This window comes from Macrosteles quadrilineatus, unplaced genomic scaffold, assembly GCF_028750875.1.
Source record: "Macrosteles quadrilineatus isolate MER2022 unplaced genomic scaffold, UCM_ALF_1.0 Scaffold_12__1_contigs__length_5162894, whole genome shotgun sequence".
NCBI lineage: Eukaryota > Metazoa > Arthropoda > Insecta > Hemiptera > Cicadellidae > Macrosteles > Macrosteles quadrilineatus.
The window spans coordinates 2,032,783-2,050,805 of NW_026542605.1; the positions used below are offsets into that span (position 1 = coordinate 2,032,783).

Here is an 18,023-nt window from a genome sequence, read left to right on the forward strand (position 1 = left end):
GTACCTAGGGCCGAAAATTTCGGTCCGTGGTACGAGCGCTATTGTTCACCACACTATACCCTATTACCACTATTCACCACTATAATAATGCACACTAACAGTCAACACAACTACAAATTTAAGGTTATGTAAAGAAATAATTTGATGAATCAGCAAAAATAATAATAAATAGTTGCTAGGCAGCGGTGACAATAAAACAATTCTATTGCAATGCTATGGATACTGATTGTGTATTTAATATTCATTCCTGTTTTAAGAAAGTAAGCGAGTAGCTTATATTGCGGCCCTAGGGAAGTAAAAATCTGCTCGGTCCCCAAATGACGATGACAGCCATTTTCACAACACTATGATGTTTTTAGCTGTTTTACATACGTTAATTGGTGGCTGAAAGTTACGTTTTGCTAGCCATACCAGCTGTCATCGTCATTTTAGGGACCGAGCAGGTTTTTGCATCCCTAGGGCCGCAAAATCAGCTGTCTGCTTACTTTCCTAAAACATGAATGCATATTAAATACACAATCAGTATCCATAGCATTGCAATAGAATTGTTTTATTGTCACCGCTGCCTAGCAACTGTTTATTATCATTTTTGCTGATTCCTCAAATTATTTCTTTACATAACCTTTAAGTTGTAGTGGTGTTGACTGTAAGTGTACATTATTATTGTGGTGAATAGTGGTAATAGGGTATAGTGTGGTGAAAAATAGCGTTCGTACCACAGACCGTAATGGTTTTGAAGGTCCCTATCGTTTTAAGTTCTCGACTTCGTCTCGAACAAAACCTATCTCGAGCCAGCAGCACTTCATTTTCGGCTCTAGGTACGAAATATACTATTACAGCTGAATTCAATTAATATATTTGTTTATTTACATTCTTCCAATAGCTCCATAAGCCTAACATACACACTTTACAGGTTTGTAGGGCTAAGCCCTAAGGTTAAATACAAAACTGAATATGCCTATATGTTAATCGAGACAAAGACGAATCCATTGAATCAAAAATCATAAAAATCGGTCCAGCCGTTCTTGAAATATAAGTGGTGTGACTAACACGACTTTGTTTTATATACAGTATTTTGAACAAAATACAAAACTTTACATTTAGCCAAGTGGCTTGTATCTATTGAGTAAAGTTTGGGGAGTAAAACTATTAAACTGATTTAGAGAACCCGCGTTTCTTCCTTCTAAAGCCAGATCCCGTTATCCAATGTCAAAACCAAGCAATATTTCATCTAGGTCATGAACATGCTCTAATCGTTTTGGTAAGGCTCTTAAGAGGTAACAGATTGTTTTACATTTCATTTACAGTGATTTTATATTCAACATTTTTTGTTTTGATTATCTGAATAAATTGTTACACTAATACATTTTAATAAATAGGCTTAACACAATTCTTGTTATTTAAATCAGAAAATTTACCTTCCTTGATATTTTGGAACAGACTCGTCATTTCTAAAAAAAAAAATAATAATAATAACTCTTTAACTGTGCACATTTTCCAAAAGTTGTATAAGTACGTGCCTCGCACGTAAAAATTGGGGTTTCCTGTGTTCGGTTTCGCCTCACACAAAAACTTGAGCGTACACCGGAAAATGCCACTTTCGGTCCTAGTAATGAAATTAACTATCTAAAAGCCCTCTGAAAATTTAAGTGTTTTTTTAAAGTAATTTGTTAGGTCCTAAACAAATTATTTACTAAATAATATTTTAGTTACAGTTAAAGGATTTTTGCACATGGACGTGAAAAAAAACAAGCAAAACACTTCTAAATCGCAAGCGACAAAGTGTGAAATATTCAACTTAATGGAACAGGAGCCGCGAATGTCGCTTCTCTTTTTAAATATTCACAAACCAATCAAGACAGAAAATCTAAGCGAGATTTCTTCCTTGATGGTGGATTTCTAAGGGTTTGAATTGATTTTTTTCTCGAATATGATGAAACTTTAATAATATAAGGTGTATTAGGATGATAATTGATTTTAGATATTGCAAGTAGATGTTTCATCGTATTATGATGTTGACCTTTTTGACATGCATTTTAAGTCCTAAAACGTTTGAAAGGGTTGATATCAACTAAATGTTCACTTTTTATTTTAGGGTACATTTTAAAGTGTGCCTGACCTTATCCTTGCCTTTGATGATACTACTGGAGGCATAACTTAAGTTAACACAAAGATAGTTTTATTTTGTTGATTTACTTCAAAAACTTATAAAATAACGATAAGGAATCTGAGAATTTTCTGTAACTTGTTAAATCACTCTCCTGATAATCATATGCTCACCCAGTCCTGAGAAAGGTCAGTTGGTTTTTAGTTAGTTTTAAACTTTCTTTAAACTGGACGCATTCGTTCTTGATAATCGGGGTTTATAGAGAAAATCACGGATATTGGAACAGAAAACTGCATTGATTCGTGTAAACAAAATGACGTCACTGACCCGTATCTCATATTACTGTATTAGCCGTAACATCTGGTTTGGACATCAAATTTTGACAGTCCTATTAATTAATAATGCTATGTTAAGTTGAGGCCAAGTGATGTATTTTGTTTATGTTTATGATCATATACCGCTTTATGTTCTAAAATCTGCGGAGAAATGAAGGAAATGTTATGTCATCACTCCGTAACAAAAGTAACTATTTTCGATAACAGCTGACATCAATGAAAGTAGTCGTTTCCCAAGCTCTAATTTAGGGCGAGGGGATATCGATCAGCTGATTTTCCTTCGCTCTAAATTTACTTTCCCTCGCTCTAAATTAGTTCTCCATTTACTCACTAGAGCTAGTCTTTTGTTACAGTTTCATTTAATGATTTGAATCAGCTGTGTGTCTTGTTAAAAGTTGTTTTATTCTTTTACTAGCTGGTCCGACAGACGTCGTCCTGTCCTAGTCCTAATGTGGTTTTATGTCAATGCTCGTCCATTTTCAAGATGAGCTGGTTCGTATGATTCAACCACGTCCAGGTTGAACGCTTACTCACCTTTAGGTTGGAGCTCGTTCGCTGCGCTCACTTGCCTTCAGGTTAGCTCGTTCGCTAAGCTACCTCGCCTCTAGGTTGAAGTTCGTTAGCTACGCTCACTCACCTTTTGGTTGCAAATTAGCTGTTGTCATAAATCTAAGAAAAAATAATAGTGCTGCACCCTGTTGGTAAACATATTAACTTTTCAATGCTATTGAACATCACAGAATCAAATTGTTTAGTTGAACCAGCTGTTAAGATTCTTTAATTCCATTTAAATATGAGTACTTATAAGGTAAACATGGGAAACTCCAGAGCCACTGGAGCGGAGCCCTTTTGACGGATCTGCACCAAACTTCACACAAACCATCCTTGAATATTGCTTAATAATGCCTGAAAGTTTCATTATAACCTGTCAAGCGGTTTCGGAGTCCATAAGGGACAAACAAACAAACAAACATACATATACATTGGATTTTATATATATACTAGCTGGCCCGACAGACGTCGTCCTGTCCTATGCTTTTATGTCAAATGCTTGTTCATTTTCAAGATCCTGGTTGAAGTTTGTTCGCTACGCTCACTCACCTTTAGGTTGGAGCTCGTTCGCTGTGCTCACTTGCCTTCAGGTTGATGTTCGTTCGCTACGCTCACTCACCTTTTGGTTGCGAATTAGCTGTTGTCGTAAATTTAAAAAATATAATTGTGCTGCACCCTGTTGGTAAACTTATTAACTTTTAATGCTATTGAACATCACAGAATCAAATTGCTTAGTTAAACCAGCTGTTAATTTTCTTTAATTCCATTTAAATATGAGTACTCATAAGGTTAACATGGGAAACTCCAGAGCCACTGGGGCGGAGCCCTTTTGACGGATCTGCACCAAACTTAACATAAACCATCATTGAATAATGCTTAATAATGCCTGAAAGTTTCATTACAATCTGTCGAGCGGTTTCGGAGTCCATAAAGGACAAACATACAAACAAACATACATTGGATTTTATATATATAGATATATAGATAAGATTTTGATGTTTAAAAACAATTTATTGAGAAATATAAGTAGGTTTCCTTTTAGAAGATTTTTATTTTCATGTCACTCACACTTGGCTCTTGGTGTTACACACTTGGCATTAGTGTCAACGAAATTTTGTTTATTTTATTTTTGGGTTAATTTCATGATTTGTTCTTTACCTTTTGGTTATGTAACTAGGGTACGAGTTATTGTTTATGATTATATAGTTTTATTTTGCCAAACGAAGTTTTAAATTAATGAAATAACAAGAAACAAATTGTAAACAAAACACGACCTACAGTGCACCGGACTGAACTAATAATAAAATTGGCTTCAGCTGTTCCATAAGGATGATAAATTTACTAGCGGAGTATGTTTTATCTATGGTCTTAGCTAAAGAAAGTCTGTAACAAAGCCACACAGGTTACCCTAGCTCCGTTCTAATACTCTCCCTGTACTCATATTCCGTTTTAAATTCACTGACATGGTACTTTGTCATCATTATTTGACATTCTTTATTAATCTTAAAGAAGTAAAGACATTTTATATAAAAATACACACTCTATATCCTATACGTATATATGTGTATAGAAAATCCTAGACTTCCAGGACCTTTATGTTTTCACCGAACAAACAAACCATAAAACTATATTTTATTGATCCATATATATAATCTATATATATATAATCCAATGTAATATTGTTTGTATGTTAGTTTGTTTGCTTTTCCTTTATGGACTCCGAAACCACTCGACAGATTGTAATGAATCTTTCAGGCATTATTAAGCATTATTCAAGGATGGTTTTTGTGAAGTTTGGTGCAGATCCGTCAAAAGGGCTAAGCCCCAGTGGCTCTGGAGTTTCCCATGTTAACCTTATGAGTACTCATAATTAAATGGAATTAACGAATCTTAACAGCTGGTTCAACTAAACAATTTGATTCTGTGATGTTAAATAGCATTAACAAGTTAATAGGCTTACCAACAGGGTGCAGCACTATTATTTTTTCTTAAATTTATGACAACAGCTAATTTGCAACCAAAAGGTGAGTGAGCGTAGCAAACAAACTTCATCCAGGACGTGATTGAGCCATGCAAACGAGCTCATCTTAAAAATGAACGAGCATTTGACATAAAACCACATTAAGACAGGACGGAGTCTGTCGGACCAGCTAGTAAGTAAATAAAAACCCATAGATAATAAGTTTAACCATTAGTTTTGACAGGGCATATGGACTTTTCATCCTATTGCAAAATATGAAGCCTGTTTTTATGTTTTTTTCAATTCTTTACATTACAGTGAGCAGATGTCAATTAAATCAAATGTGTTTCACAATGTCTAGGGTCGATCATTCTTTACTCTATGGTTATAAACCACAGGACAAGGCACAGATAACAACAAAGTTTACATTTAGGTCAAATATTTTGAAAATATTAGGTAAATAGTGATGAATAAATGCCCAAATTCCACACCAGCCATATACCTCTGAATTGTCAGCTGATCCACATAAGTTGGCAAAAATAAGTTGACTATCTCAATTATGTTTAGTCTATTACTACAGAGTGATTTGCACTTTGACGTGACGTGATTTGATAGAATTCTGGGTAATATATTGTCGTTTGCTAATTGGCTATCACAGCAGAAGGGTTGGCCCCTCACCTCGGGGTAGTCTACTCCCTGCACGCTATGTCTTGTCTTGGCCCGCGAGGGCCGTACTTGTCTAACTTTGTCCACGATTTCCAAACTACCTTGTCAAGATATACTGCATTGCAGCTTTGAACTTTCTTCATGCTTCAGTGGGCGATCTTTGACTCCTTGGGGAATTGTGTGAAACTCGAATGTGGCACGCAAATAGTTCAGCATTTGAGAGCTTGCAATTTGGTTAATGCTACAAATCATGTGAAATATGTATATTAAACAGTTATATGAATCAAAATTAGTTGTTTAAAGCATATGTTCTTAGGACTGAATATTCAATGGTTTTTGTTTTAGAATATATATATTTCGGAAAAGATATGTATATTGTACAACCTTAAAGTAACTAGACCATTCTTAATTCATTGCTTATTTCAAACTATTTAGCTAAAATCTGAGGAATGATAATATTTTTTCACCACACTATCATGTTTTTGGCTGTATTACATACGTTAATTGGTGGCCGAAAGTTACGTTTTGCTGGCGATGCCAGCTGTCCATAATTTGGGGACCGAGCAGGTTTTTACAGGCCGGGGCCGCAAAATCAGCTGTCCGCTTACTTACTTAAAACATGAATGCATTTTAAATACATAATCAAAATCCATAGCATTTCAATAGAATTGTGTTATTGTCACCGTTGCCTAGCAACTATAGTATATTTCGTACCAAGGGCCGAAAATGAGGTTTTGCCGGCTCGAGATAGGGTTTAAGTTCGAGACGAAGTCGAGAACTTAAATCGATCGAGAGCTGCAAAACCATTTCGGTCCGTGGTACGAACGCTATTTTTCACCACACTATACCCTATTACCACTATTCAACACTATAATAATGCACACTTATAGTCGACACAACTACAACTTTAAGGTTATGTGAAGAAATAATTTGAGTAATCAGCAAAAAAAAAAATAAATAGTTGCTAGGCAACGGTGACAATAACACAATTCTATTGCGAAGCTATGGATTTTGATTGTGTATTTAAAATGCATTCATGTTTTAAGTAAGTAAGCGGACAGCTGATTTTGCGGCCCCGGCCTGTAAAAACCTGCTCGGTCCCCAAATTAGATGACAGCTGGCATGGCCAGCAAAACGTAACTTTCAGCCACCAATTAACGTATGTAATACAGCCAAAAACATCACAGTGTGGTGAAAAATATTTTTATTTTGCCGATTACTCAAATTATTTCTTCACATAACCTTAAAGTTGTAGTTGTGTTGACTATCAGTGTGCATTATTATTGTGGTGAATAGTGGTAATAGGGTATAGTGTGGTGAAAAATAGCGTTCGTACCACGGACCGAAATGGTTTTGCGGCTCTCGATCGATTTAAGTTCTCGACTTCGTCTCGAACTTAAAAACTATCTCGAGCCGGCTAAACCTCATTTTCGGCCCTAGGTACGAAATATACTATATTAATTTGTTTACAATGTGTAGATTAAAAAATAGTTACGTGATGATAACGGTTTTTGATATAAAATATGTTGTCAACCAGTGATGTCGACAAAATGTTTATGAACATTTTGTTGCTAGCACTGGTGTAAATTTAGCTTAAAATAAATCGTGTGAACAGATGTCTACAGACTCTTGATGAAAATAAAATTTCTGCTGACTAGGAGTTGAATCGCATCAGTCATTGAAATAATATATTTTTTAATGTATTTTGTGTTATATTATTAATGTATTTACCATACTATGATTTACGCTGTGATACCCTGATTGTTTTAATGCTGTATTTTATTTACAAAAGGTCTATTAGTTGTGACAGTAGTACCTATATCAAAACTCGAAAACAAAAAGACTTTTTACATTTAGGAAACTTTTAACCACCATTTAACGCACGAAACGCAAGAGTTTACGCAGGAAAGTGAAGACTTGAGATAAAACAAACTTTAACGTAACGCAATTTGGACATTTTAAGGGGAAGCTTCACAAATTAGCTTTGATAGCGGACCAGGATGATCAAAGAGTAGTGGGGTTATTTTCGCTCAAACGCCCCCCGGGTGTCAAAGAGTAGTTCACTGGATAATGATTCTCTTTGTTGTTGCCGTAGATGAGTGAAATCCAACCTGAAAGATGCATTACAGATTGGTACGCAACGTTATTCGATGAGTTTTGGTTTAACTGCTGTTAGCACACACCATTAGGATGCTACAGCTGTCTCATTCAATGATCCTTGGATAAGAATATTTGCGGTGAGCCTCAATGTGTATTCATGCCTTATCACAAAGCTCATCATTTTAGTACATATAGGAAAAGATAATCTCTAAGAAATAATGCGTAACTATTTACCAGTTAAATAATACTTTGCATGACTTCTTGAAGTTAAATTTCGAGTGATAGGCCTACTCTAAACGGCTTTAAAAAATAAAATAAGAATCGTTAACTTTCATGGTTGAAAATACATGGTTGTTTAGATACAAAATAATCAAGTAGGGAGAAAGGTTCAAGAGGATTCAGTAATATGGTTACAATACATTGCTAAACCTTTATTGTGTAACCATTTTGAAAAATATTCAAAAAGTATGATTGAAAGATTGCAACCAATTGTAATTAGCTTAGCAAGGCTTTGTAAAAAATGTGGTCTTTTTCTATAAAGATCTATATAGATTTTGAATATTATTTTTTTTTTTCAGAACCTTTTTACATGAGTAGGCATTATTCAAACAGTGAAGGCAACAACCAAACCGAATTAACAGTTTCCTATTTCTTTACATGAGCAGAGTATCAACTACTTCGATGTTGTAGGGAGCGAGATGGTCAAATGCCAAAGCGCGTGGCTTCGGTTTCCGAGGTCCCGAGTTCAAATACCACCAATCCCTAATCGCCGACCCTCTACGACTAGCCTGAAGTAAAATGCCAATTTTCGAGCTAGAATCCTAGCGTTCAAGGATGTGGGACTAGACTCATATTGGATGTTGATGGAAACATTAGAAAATTACTGCAGAACTATTACGTCCCTCATGTAACTCATCAGGGCTTCATCCCCAACGAAATCCAATAACAAATGTCCACTGAAAAATCGATTAAATAACGGATATTGTCCGAGCATGACAGCTCTTTCATATCCGGCGCATTGATACGTCATCATGGTCATTAACGTGCAATCAATGTGTAACTGGCTTACAAACCCCGTAGGCGAAATGTAAAATACAAACCATGCAATAGGAAAATCAGGATAATCTAATTTGTATTAGTAGTTTTACTACTAGCTTTGACAGTGGTTTGCAACAGAGTATGAGTGTAGAGTAGAACAAGTTTGTCATTTGAAGGTATTGTTTGACAGGTGTAGTTTAATCATTGATAACAAACTTTCGAGGTTCCTATAATCAATGGTCTAAATCTAAAAAATAGGTTTTTGTTCTGTGTTGAATCAGCTGCATTTTATTAGGAGAATTAAAGAAACGAAAACAAAACTCATTTTCCTACAGTCACCTGGCAAAAAGGCCTTCCTTGCACTGATTATAGCACAGAAAGTTGCTAATTGCTGCATCTACTTACTTTTGCCGCACACTTTTTACTTTTGCTACACATTTTTTTAATATTTTTTTATTGGCACACCAGTATTCCAACCAAACAACACAAAAACGTGTGTTTTTATTAGGCACGTAATACGTGTAGGTACGCTTGAAAATAAGTTGACAACACTTAAAGATATTAAGACTACGATCAGCTGGTGCAGCGTTTCCAATTTCGTTCAATGTTTGAGTTTAACCTAACCTAAACACGTGTTGTACCGTGTTTGAAAGACTAGTTATTTATATGCTTTAAAGTAACTGTAGGAAAAATGTAATGTGTAACGCGAGTGCAAACTGCCTTTGCTGCACTCCAGAAACTTTTCACACTCGCCTACGGCTCGTGCATAAGCATTTCTGTCGTGTGTAGCAAAGTGCCACTTTGCCCACTAGTTACACAAATAAGTATTCCACATCTTTTCTCAGACTTTGTTACAAATGGTATTACAGAAATCAGCAATCGGCAGCAGCACCTCTGTTTAGACTCGATTCATGCACGATCTTGTTAATCTAAAGTATATACGCCTTTAACAAGGGAATGGGATGTTTAGTGCGGTCCATGTCACAAGTGGTATTACGTATTAATATTTTGTCATGAGTGAATCAGTTTCAATTCTCAAACCCCCATCTCATTACTTTGAATGTCTGGAGAAACCCATTAGGTCAAAATATCAAATCGGCAATATTTACATTATTTCCCTCGGTATGGTAAGAAACTTATGACATGTTGGTCTACGTAGTGTTTATGCCTAATGGGATGACAAACGGACGACAGACACATATTATTATTAACTGGTCAAATTGTTGAATAACATCAACGGCAACTTTGGAAAACAAAACTTTCCATACAGTCAAACAATGAGGTTTGGTATCACAATATACTCTTCACCCCTGCAAAACTCAATCATAGGTTGACCAACAAAGAGTGATTAAAATGCGGATATTGTCCAACTGACTCATATCCGCACAATCTGTCCTGTTATTTTGATAAAAAATATTGTTTTTAATTCTTTAACATATGTATCATCACTAGTAACACTACTTAAAAATTGTACTTTACTTCAGTTGAATGGATGGCTTAGACGCATAAACGGTTCAAAATCTACCGGGTTGTACCTCAAAGAAAAGTTTTGTACCTTGTTTTTTTTTTTTTTTTTTTTTTTTTTTTTTTGAATCGTCACTTGTACCTTAATTACAAACCTAACCATCTCTGCTGTTTTGAGAGGCAAAATGTCGATGTATGTCTCACCATAGATCATAAAACTCAATTGTTTGGGCTTTGAATTTACAAAGTTATTCAAACTGGCGTAAAGACTATTTACGCGAGTTGCATACACTTCTTTACTACGACCGTGTTTTAATTAGTTAATCACAACTCATAACTTCTAAGAGAGGTTATGTTTACGTTTATAACCTCTCAGTGTGACAAGTCCTTATATTCCCACCGACTAAAGGACTAACAATCACTACTCATAATATGTGTTTTGTTTATGCTCATTGCCATACATAATCAGCTGGTTGGTGTCCGGTAAAAACTCATTACAGTACAGTAGTACGTAATGAACCCCCATTTGATTATACTGGCGACAAACGGCAGTTTTCTGGACTAAATCCCTACGTAGGAAGTTGGTTAAACAGTGTACTGTGGTGTAAAAACCTTTCTAAAATAAATAATGCTAATTAAGGCAAAGATGTTGTGTATTTTACAGTACCATAAAGACCGATCCATTATCTACTTTGTATGCAGTATCCCTTTAAAGGCATCGAACAATGAACTAAGATAACGAAACAAAGCAAAACATGGCCATTGACCCTCTTAATTATTTACGTTTGTCTTTTTATTCTATTTGATGTGAATACGGTTACAAACATTACTAACTCATTTTAGTGTTGATATTAGAATAACAGGTATAACTGTTGTTCAAATCCACAAACCAGTATTTTTGCAACTTTTAACGTGCATCATCCGTCAATGTTAACATGATGAGAAAACATTTTAGTCCCTTCAATGTCAACCCAAAACGTTACAAAATCTAGAAATGGAACTATGAATATTTCAAATCAGTGATGTCTCGGAGCAGGTGAATTCTGATCGAAATGTCGAGTTCTTCTTAAACTTTTATAAGGTTTCCTCACAGGGGAATCCACCGAATGAGTAACAAATCTCGGAAGTGAGAGTTATAAAATATTATTTGTATCGTTCTGTGTTTGAAAATTTGATGTACAGTATACGGTAGCCTACAAATTTGCTATACGGTAGTAATTAAGGAAAGATAATCAAATACCCCCGCCGCAGCAAACCTGCCAACTATGCGAATTTTAATTTGTCTGAATTGATTTTCAATTAAATCTATTGAAAAAAAATTTTTAAGAGTACCTAGGTTTGATGCTACAAGGAAACCAATAAAGTGTGGTTTTTATTAAAATATTAATAGCTTAGTATAAAATAAATTTTACAATATTCTCCATTAGAATAACATGGAAATTTTAAATTTGTACATTTTTTTTTAATTTTCTCCGTTGCCAATAATTGTACAATAACACTTTGATAGGCTATACAAAATTATTTGTTTTTTAAGCTCTTTAAAAAGGTCCAGAGAGAAGTTGGGAAATTTGTGTTTTGAGGGACGAAAAACCAATTTTTACCCCATAAAACCTCCCGTAAAACCCCGTTCCCATGGTCCGATCATGCTGGTTCGCAAACTCATTCAATTTTATCCCGCATTACACCTTTAAACCAAATACGGTAATAGCTACTTCCCTATAGGGATATTCGCTAAAAGGGGTTTTAGCAGGTAGGCCTAGAACATGCAATTCTTAAGTACCTACATAGAAAAGCATCTTCGTCTAAGAAACTTACCCTTTTACCAACAGGTGAAACTACAGCTTAAATAGAGCACTGAACCACTGGATAAAGGCGAATAACCCTTCTCTCTAAGCTCTACGATAATATTGTTTAAATCCACATATTGTTTTCAACACAAGCAATCAAACTCTGAAAATGAAACGAAATGACAAACAGCGAAAGAGTTGTTTGCTGCGTCGAATTTCAATTTCAAACGCGATTTCTCGTCACACCAGTAACAGAATGAACTGTGTTTGGATTGTGTTCCAAATTTAAAATAATAATAGACTACCAATCTTAAAAATTTATTAATTGGTTTGACTATTGATAGTAGTCATTTTTAATAATTGTTTAAGACATTTGAATCTTAAGATAGGCCTAAATAAACATAAACTTGGACACAATAAATCTTTATGTTAATTTTGTTGCAATACCATAAAATTTGTAATGTTTTCTTAAGTTTTCTTTTAAGTGCAATCAGGCACAACTGGAAAGTTTATCACCAATTGAGTCTTATGTCTTCTCCCATACGTTGGGTAATTGAACGGACATTCACGTAATTGTAGCACCAGGGGGTCATTAGGGCTATACACCCAGACAAACATCTCGGTGGCGCCGAACTTTGTTGCAGAAATATCTACATTGTCTCACTCAAATTTAGAAGATGTTTCAGTTACCGGTAACTGAAAATTCAATATCGAAAATACAAGCTAACACATCCATATTACAAATGGCGAAAATTTAACAGGCACAACTATAAACCATATAAAATAACTATTATCAAAGTACATTATTAATTCTAAATAACTGGCACTCTTCATTCGACTTACTTACAACAGACTTTCTAACCCCAAAGTCATTTATCTTCATCTTCAATTGTTATTTCTACAAAATCATTGGTGTTTCCAGGTTTCTTTCCAGGAGTAGCAGCACCGACGACTGACGGTTCCACTTGGAGAGGCGTCCCGAAGAAGTTACATCCGTTGAATTTGTCGATAGCTTTGTCCGCAGTCGATTGGTCCATGCAGTCCACAAAGGCATAACCTCCTCGTTTTATCATGATCGCTCTGCAAGGAAGATTGTTTTCGACGAAAAGCTTCCTCAGCGTGGATTCACTGACGTCTGGTGGTAGATTTCCAATGTACAGCTTACTCATTGTACGACAAGATATAATTTTAACTTTTAAACGAAAATCAAACTTAGGAGAAGAGTTGGTTGCAGTCTCAGTAACCAGAAAATGAACTTGTAAACAAACTCAAGTGTCAACAATGGATTTAAAGACAGCTGGCAGAACAACTTGATATTTTTAGAGCACGTGTTGTGGGAAAGTCTCTAAGCCGTTGGTTATAGAATCTGCGAGTTAAACTTACTATATTTTGGGCAATATTATAGAAATGTATTACCTATCTTAAAAGTGTTACAGGAAGTATACATCATGTCTGAGAATATTAAAAGCTAAGAAAAAAAAACGTTTATATATTTTTTTTATGTAATTAGCTATAATTTAAACTAATATTCATTGTATTATTGTATTTCAGTTTTAAAATAGCTTGACGATGACTGATGATGAACTGGTAAGGACTGGCCACTTCGAAGGAAATATGGTGTAAAAGTGAGTATAAAGTGAAGGAAATATCAAGTGAATGTAAACAAAGTACTATATTCCTGTTTCAATCAAATAGGTACCAACAATAAAATAATTTGCAAAAACTTAAAATTACGTCTTTGAGAGCCAGGGGGCAGATCCCTAAGGCATTTTTAAATTAAGAATAATACAGAAACTTTTTAAGGTAGAACGAAGGAACGATTTGCTCCGCGATTTGCTAAACCGTTTGGCAATAAAAGTATATTAGAAAAGATAACTGTATGAAACAAAAATTAACAAATGACGTTACTGGTCAAATGTAAACTTGCTTGTATTTATATACAAATAGTACTGTCAAACATTTGACAGCCAACACATAGATTTCATTGCTGCACTGAATATTCTTACTCGTAGCCAATGCAGGGCCGTTTGTATAGGAAACATTTTCAGTTTATGACGCTCGAAGGAGCAATACAATTCATAATTCAACTACTTCTGCATGGTCATATGAAATATTACCACTGTATGGACATTTATATACAGTAAAATCATATAAAAAACACAAAAGTAGAATTCAGTTAATAAATGTTATCATACTGAATAATTCTAGCTGATTTGAAGTAAAATAACATTAGTCTACCAAATTTTTGACTGATTAGGAAAAGTTCTTATTTACGACACATTTTTTATTAGTTTTAAAATGCATGCTGAAATAGCATATTTTGTAACACAAACAATCGTAAAATATTCTGAGCACAATAACCATTAGATCATTATGACAATACGTCAAAATAAGCAGACTGTAAAACGTGTGTGTAAACAACTTTGGACTAACATGTTCCTCACAACTATATTTCAATATATACTTAATCCTGGCTGTTTATTTACATCTATATTTTAATTTACAATACTCGTAAGACATACCAAGGATTTCTATTGATCAGGATTAAATACGGTTAAATATTTAAAAGGTGCAGTTTCCATGTTAGCTTTAAAGTGAAATATGGGTTAGTAGAAGTTTGAAGAAATTATATTTCAACCTAAAGTGGAGTTAAATGTTTGATACATTTTCAAAAAGTAATTTAAGTTTTTATCAGCAAACCCCATATTGTTAGTGCAGGATAAAAATAAATAACCTTGGCTCAGTGGGAAGAAGTGTGAATTAAACTTGGTTTGGGAGAATTGTCGAACTCTTGGGACACAACCGGCAACCTCAGTAATGGAATTTTTTATCACGGATAATGAAAGAGAAAATCTAATACATCATGCATTTGATCCACGCTAAGCAATAGCATTGACTTTCAACTAGGAGACTTCTCATTGTAACCTATACCGTTACTATACAGTATTTTATATTACTATAAGTCGTAATTGCGCTTTTTGACCCTCCACCCCTCCCTCCATCCTGTCCTCCAACCACCCCTCCCACCATCCCACCCTCAATACCTTTCTCCCTCCTTCAATCCCTTTCTTCCTTTTTCCATCCATATCTCCATCCCTTTATCCCTATTTCCATCCCTTCATCTCTCCCTCCATCCCTTTCTTCCTCTTTCCATCCCTCCCTCGATCCCTTTCCACCTCCTTCCATCCCTGTCTCCCTGTCTCCCTCCTTCCATCCCTGGCTCCCTGTATCCCTCCTTCCATCCCTTTCTCCCTCTTTCCATCCCTCCATCCCTCTCTCCATCCGGGCCTAGGTCTTAACATGCCACCTACGGCAATAGCTACTTCCATAGGGAAATTAGCTAAAAATAACGGATAAATAATGTAATGTTTTGTTTTGTTGAAAAATGTAAGAAATTGAAAGTAAACATTACCTTGTACGGCATACATTTATGCTTCTCTAGAAAAAAATATTAGCTTATCTTTAGTTGACTCATAAGGGTTGACTTCAATGAAATAGACTGTTGATCGTGAATCGTTACTTGATGACGTATTCAAAAATAATGACACGTGTTAAACTTGCTACACCAACGGGCTCATTGTTTTAACTGAACAATTGAAATTTAATTTAATTAATTAAAGCAATTAAATTAAACAAGACAACCCAAATGTTAAAGTTCCCTATACAGCAACGTAATTGTTTTGTAAACTGTACTCAGCATGGGAGGCAAGGCGTGATAATTTAATTACCATGTTTCTGCAAGTATTGTTGCCCGACGCTCTTTGAAGTTTCTAGAGACGAGAAGCTTCTTTAACCACCTCAAATGTTGCTGTAAGACAGCAAAGTCTGTAGCAATTAGTTAAAGTTGTGCAGACTCCAACGATATCCTAGGTTTGTTTTAAGTTAGCCAGTTTCAACTTTCTAAAAGTAAGACTGTATTTGTTTTATGAGTACAGTTATTCTAATCAAGTCTTCAAATAGGCTGTCAAGATTTTAGAACTAGTGGTCGTCCAATGGTCGAAAATTCGACCAAAAATATATTGTAATGTGTACAGGCAGTCGAAGGTACAGGTTTCTCTATTTTTACCCCATGCTGTAAATAAAACATGTGATTGTAATTTCTTCCATTTGTTTTGATTTTCTGTTTATATTTTGTTGTTATTTCATGACCAGCATGTCAACCCATGGGGACGATGTTATTTTTTTTTATTTCAAATTCATTTTTGTGCTTTTTTAGCCTATTTATATTTGTAAAGGGATTATGTACATCTACAGGAAAATATCTTTTCCTACAGTCACCCGACAAAGTTGGCTTCCTTGTACTGTTTATAGTACAGAAAGCTGCTAATTGCTGCATATTTATACTTTGCCGTACGGTTTATACTTTGCCGCACATCAGGATTCCAACGAAACAACACAAAACAGCGTGGTTCTATTATGCACGTAATCCGTGTACGCTTGGAAATAGGTTGGCAACACTTAAAGATAATAATACCATGAGCAGCTGATTGACCATTATAACTACGATTTAACCTGTCATTTCGTGTTTATAGTTTCGGTATTTCTGAACTTTCTGGACTTTTCTTTTAAACGTTTTAAAAACATTCCTACGATCTTAATAATCAAGAAAATACCTTTAAAGCATTTTTTTTAGGCGCGGAAACCACTTCAAATTACAAAAACATACGGAACTATATTCTTAAAACACGGAGCACATTTCTTGCCGAGGAAAAATAGCGGAGTGATACGTACCGCGGGTACTACTTTCTCTAGGGCACCATTTGTGTTAACCAGCTGAACCTAAAAACGTGTTGTATAGTGTTTGAAAGACTAATTATTTATATGCTTTATAGTGACTGTAGGAAAAATATAATGTGTAACACGAGTGAAAAAGGCCTTTGCTGCACTCGAGATCATTCCGCACTCGCCTGCGGCTCGTGCGGAAACATTGCTCTCGTGTGCAGCAAAGTGCCACTTTCACCACTAGTTACACAAATAACTATTCCAACTGTATGCGTATATTTTCCCTAAGGGTTTAACGAAACATGCTTGCCTGTTCCTGTCTGTCTAATCCAGGAGAACTAAAAAAATACCTATATTACAGCTACAAAATTATACATAAGTAATAGGTAAAATAGACCTGTTGACCCCTATATAATTACAGTTGTACTTAAACATCAAAAGTTTCTAGTTGGTGGCGAAATTGAATTTTTATTTGGTTTAAGTGGGAACAAAAATAGAATCAATGTTCACAAGTACATTATTTAGATTCTACCAGACTATTGATTGAACTAAACCGATGTCAAATTATACATTTTACAGCTTTATGAAACACATAGAGGAATAATGTTATTAATTGAAGTAATTTAGCATCTCTGTAAAGGCTGAAATTAAGACAAAGCAATTATAAATCTCTTATATTGATTCGCATATTCTTTGTATGCTGTTTCTCTGCACCTGAAACTTAATCAAAAGCACAAAAAATATACTCTGTGTCAAAAGTCATGTTGATATAATCATTGTCTGTTTTCTAAAAAAGTTTTTCTTCGCTAGGCACGAAAATATTTTATTGCACCATTATACTTTCTTCATTCCAGCAACTACATTCTGCATTTCCCATTTGTCATGTTCGTGAGAATAAAAGGAGAATAATCCAACAGTAATCTCCAAAGAACAAAAAGCCATCTAATGAACAGTGGTAAGCAGAATGCGTTTCTGACAATGGCGGCGCTGTACAAAGACGCTACATTAATCCAGGTGACACCCATTGTATGCAAAACAGCTGAGCGCCACCAGCTGTACCTACAACCATAGATTAAATACCATACAATTGACTTTGGATACCGTACTTCAACAGCAATATCATAGAGTGTATAACCAACAGACATTGAACTTCCTAACAATTACAATAGTAACAATTGTAACACTTTCTACTTGAGGTTGAATAATCTATGTTTCCTTTGGGTAAAATACTGGCTACAAGTCTACGTATTTGTCTTCTGTAGTCAAATTTATAATTGTTACAAATTATTGCA

At 35.0% G+C, this 18,023-nt stretch overlaps 1 protein-coding gene across 1 annotated transcript; it reads right to left on the reverse strand.

Annotated features, from left to right (window-relative positions):
- Positions 1–12,477: 12,477 nt before the first annotated feature.
- LOC129004916 (insulin-like growth factor 2 mRNA-binding protein 3-A) lies at positions 12,478–13,253 on the reverse strand. The gene has a single exon (XM_054433623.1). It carries the CDS (start codon positions 13,176–13,178, stop codon positions 12,879–12,881), a length of 300 nt encoding a protein of 99 aa, XP_054289598.1. The 5' UTR covers positions 13,179–13,253; the 3' UTR covers positions 12,478–12,878.
- Positions 13,254–18,023: the final 4,770 nt, after the last annotated feature.

Coding starts and splice junctions, on each gene's coding strand:
- LOC129004916 (XM_054433623.1), bottom strand. CDS start 13,178: ATGAGTAAGCTGTACATTGGAAATCTACCACCAGACGTCAGTGAATCC.